General features: G+C 37.1%; 1 protein-coding gene across 2 annotated transcripts in view; it reads right to left on the reverse strand.

Annotated features, from left to right (window-relative positions):
- Positions 1 to 1,953: 1,953 nt before the first annotated feature.
- The window catches only part of ACMSD (aminocarboxymuconate semialdehyde decarboxylase), a 70,891-nt gene continuing 68,670 nt past the window's right edge, over positions 1,954 to 4,174 (reverse strand). For both annotated transcript variants that reach the window (XM_011970293.1, XM_011970292.1), the window contains exon 10: positions 1,954 to 2,191. In XM_011970293.1, coding sequence (XP_011825683.1) covers positions 2,129 to 2,191 — 63 coding nt within the window. In that variant the 3' untranslated portion in view covers positions 1,954 to 2,128. The remainder of the gene's footprint in view (positions 2,192 to 4,174) is intronic.

A 4,174-nucleotide genomic window follows, 5' to 3' on the forward strand; every position in this document is an offset into this window, starting at 1 on the left:
GGGAGGCCAAGGCAGGAAAATCACGAGGTCAGGAGATCTAGACCATCCTGGCCAACAGGGTGAAACCCTGTCTCTACTAAAACAAACAAAAACAAAAATTAGCTGGATGTGGTGGTGCATGCCTGTAATCCCAGCTACTCAGGAGGCTCAGGCAGGAGAATCACTTGAACCAGGGAGTCAGAGGTTGCAGTGAGCCAAGATCGCGCCACTGCACTCCAGCCTGGTGACAGAGTGAGATTCTATCACCAAAAAAAAAAAAAAAAAAAAAATCTCAACCCTTAACCATGATCTACTGATCTAGCCAACTTTTTGGCTTCCTACCCTCTCTCTCTTCCTTGCTCACAAACTCATCACGAGCTTTCTTGCCTCAGAACCTTTGCATTTTCTTCCCTGCTCTATCATTCAAATCTCAGTTGAAAGTCCACTTTAAAGAGGCCTTCTCTGACTCTACAATTTAATGTTTTACCCCCATCTTTCTCCTAGTCACTACCTTATTTTCGTTTTAATTTCTTCATAGTGTTTATCAGTATAAGAAAAATTTCCTTCCTTTGCTCCTTCTGTTCCTCCTTTTATTCCTCTTTTTCTTCTTCCTTACCTTATTTATGTTTCTCACTCTTCAGATTGTAGGTTTTGTCAGAGAAGGAATTTTATCTTGTTTGTTTACATCTATACCCCCAGTGCCTGGAACATTCCTATAGTTCTGGCACATAGAAAACATGTGAATATGAATGTATCCATTCACTCTGCATGTGATGTGTGTGTATAATATTGAATAAAGTGATTGGGTTACTTTTTATAATAAAACAATCATTAAATGCTATGTTCAGAGTGCTCAAATATAGAATATTTGAAAAAGTGTAAACATTACCCCCAAAGATTGGGGAAGGAAAAAATAACATAGAGTTCATGTTGTTCCTTTGTTCAACTTTGTTTTTCTTTTTGGGCAGATTGGAGCAATAAGCAGAGTGGTGGGTGGGTAAAGTTCTAGAAAGAAATGGTGGGGGGCAGGGTGAGAAGGAGGTGGGGCAGTGAACTATATAAAATGAAAATAATGGCGTAAGCATAGTGAAGTAAGAATTAGATCTCATCTTTATTCTGGAAAGGGGTTAGCACAAATTACATGTCAATACTCAACTCTTGATTTTCTAGATGAATGGAAGGGAAAAAAATGAATGAATCCAAAGCAAGAGGGTAGTTTTGAAAAATCATGCTTGATTTTGAAATTCAATCAGAGGCAGATGAACTGTAGATGTTCATCACCCATCCCAGAACCAAGTTCCTTTTCAGCAGCCCAAGTGGAACCATAAATGAAATGGGTAAAACAAGGCTACCCTAGTATTGCCCTATTAACTTTCCATAGTTAACTTTATACATTCTGCTCAATATTTTAAAATCAAAAGAGCTTCTGGTAGAAGTGAATTTATAGACAAAAACTTTTAAAAGGGATGTCTCATTCAGTCTGAAACCACAGCTGTGTTCCCATAGTTTTGCCTTCCTGTTTCCCATCCTCTAACCCTAAAAATTTCTTATTCATTTCCTGGACTCTCATGTTCCACCCTCTGTGAAGATCTGCCTCACAGTTTTAGACAAAGTGAATTCCTCTTCTTTGACACTCAAAGTCAACGTTTATAGCTTAATAATTATTCCATGAACATCTCTTACCTCCTTAATTGGTCTGGAAGCTCCCTGAGTATGGATATTCCATATGTTACTTATTTTGTGGAGGCTGAAGCATTCCTAGCCTGGGCTAATGGTAGGTATTAAAGGTGGATGGAACAGGTTATTTGAGTCCAATTCATATACCTTTATTCAAAATAGACAACCTACCTGAGCCCTCTAGGATGAATCTTTCTCCATAAAATCATTAATCACATTTTATTTTGTATTTCTCCAGATTAATTAAAAGAGCACTGGGAAAATAATTTTTTATTTGCACGTGAAATGAAGTACTGCTTTTCAGAATGAAAACACTTATGGATCATTTTTATTATGAATAATTTAGGATATTTTGGAGATTCTATTTCTGAGTAAAACAGTTCAAAATAGGATTTTGTTAATACCTGTTGATACATACTTAGAAACAAAAATGAAATATCCTTTTGAAAGTTTGCCATTGTAGTAAATTCAGTCATTCAAATTGTTTTCTCTCAAGACCCAAAAATGCCAGGGCATTGCTGGCTTTGAGTTTATTCTGAAAAGAAAAGAAAATATTTTATTTTAAAGCATTATTGGTTGTTTTTTAAGTACTTTTAAGTATTACATTGATCAGGTTTAAAAAAATTAGCTCCCCAATATGAGAGAAAAATATTAGCAGGTTATACGGTGAATCTCTTAGTAAAATCCTCTTGACCTATGTTTTGCCCCGCTATTTGAAATCTAAATCTGAAACTTGATTGATTGTAGGGGGAGAGAAGAGACTTAAAAAGGGGAGAGCCCTCTTTAGGAGGTGCCCTTGTTTGGAAACTGGACCCTCGAACAGGTTGAATCTTAAGACCATTTGGAGGCAAATACAGAGAAAAGGTACAGTTAGGTCTGTGGGACAAGAGGGCTGCAAAAGGTGCCCCGAAGTCATCTAGCCATCCCCCAGCTGCTAGGCATATGTGTTGTTGTTTTCACATGACCCCAAATAAAAGTTAAGCTTTTTCAGAGCAAGAGAAGTGATATAAATGAAGGGTCTCAGATGAGGGTACAAATCTGTACATCTTAACATTTTCACATAAGAAATGGACTCCCCAGCTATAAACTATATCAACTCTGCCAAAAGAAGAGATTTAAGAAGTAACTTTGTGATACCCTAACTGATTTGTTTATCCAGCTTGCAAAGGACAGGTATGGGTAGCTCAGGATGGAAGAAATGTATGGGGTTGTGTGACATCCATACCATTAATGTGTCCTTCTATATTATGACCACTTCAGGGTTCTTACACAGTCTTGAAAAGTGGGTGATTTGAGGCTGGACCTCTTAGGGTTCTTCCCCAATGCATACATAGGCCATCCTCCTCTAGAGGAACATTTCAGAAGTGACTATTGTGGCTAGGAGGAACCATATGCTTTATCTTTTAAGATAGCTTAGTACCATGTATCCTTTAGAGTGTTGGATGGAGATCTGCTCCTCGAGTCAAGGGATTTGGGATTGCATCAATTTGCTATAACCTACCAGTTATATTGCCTTTGGCAAGTCACTCAACTCCCAAGTCTTGTTTTCTTTCTCTGTATCTTCATGGTAGAATGCATCTACATGTATACAGCAGTCCCCCCTTATCTATGAAGGATATGTTCCAAGACCCTCTGTGGATGCTATATAAAATCCTATATATACTGTGCACAAATTTCTTTTTCCTTCTTCACAGTTTCATAGATAGAAGATGCATTCTTACAAAGTAAGATCTCAGCAACCTCAACATATAATTTTTCTTTCTTTTCTTATTAAGTTGAGAACTTTCGCCTTTTCACTTAAAGGAAGCACTTTACAGGTTCTCTTGGGCACATCTGAATTGCCAGCATTACTACTCTTGTGCTTTGGGGCCATTACTAAGTAAAATAAGGGTGAGTTGAGCACAAGCATGGTAATATGGCCACAGTCCATCTGATCACCAAGATAGCTACTAAGTGACTAATGGGGAGGGAGTGGATACAGCATGGAGACACTGGACAAAGGGATGATTCACATCTTGGGCTGGAGAGAGCAGGACAGTGTGTAAGCTTACACCATGCTACTCAGAATTGCATGCAATTTAAAACTTATGAATTGTTTATTTCTGGAATTTTCCATTTAATATTTTTGGACTGTGGTTGACTGGGGTAAGAGAAACTGTAGAAGGCAAAACTGAGGATAAGGGGGGGACTGCTGTACCTTCCAATGTTGTTGTACTTATCAAATGAATTTATGTATTTTATTTTAAATTTCTTTAGTGGTATTTACCTTCACATGGTTCGAAATTCAAAATGTATAAAATGGATAGATACTTCATTCCACTACTGCCATCCAAATACCTCTTTCTTCCCAGAGTTATCAGTTTCTTGTTTATGTTCCAGAGATATTTTATGTTTATACTGCATAAACAAATACTTATATCCAGGCATATAAAGATTCTTTTTCACAAAAGATATATTCAATCTACAAATGAAAGTATACTACACAAATTGTTTTGTACCTTGCTTTTAAAAATTTAAT

This window comes from Mandrillus leucophaeus, unplaced genomic scaffold (genome assembly GCF_000951045.1).
Source record: "Mandrillus leucophaeus isolate KB7577 unplaced genomic scaffold, Mleu.le_1.0 Scaffold94, whole genome shotgun sequence".
NCBI classification, from domain to species: Eukaryota; Metazoa; Chordata; class Mammalia; order Primates; family Cercopithecidae; genus Mandrillus; species Mandrillus leucophaeus.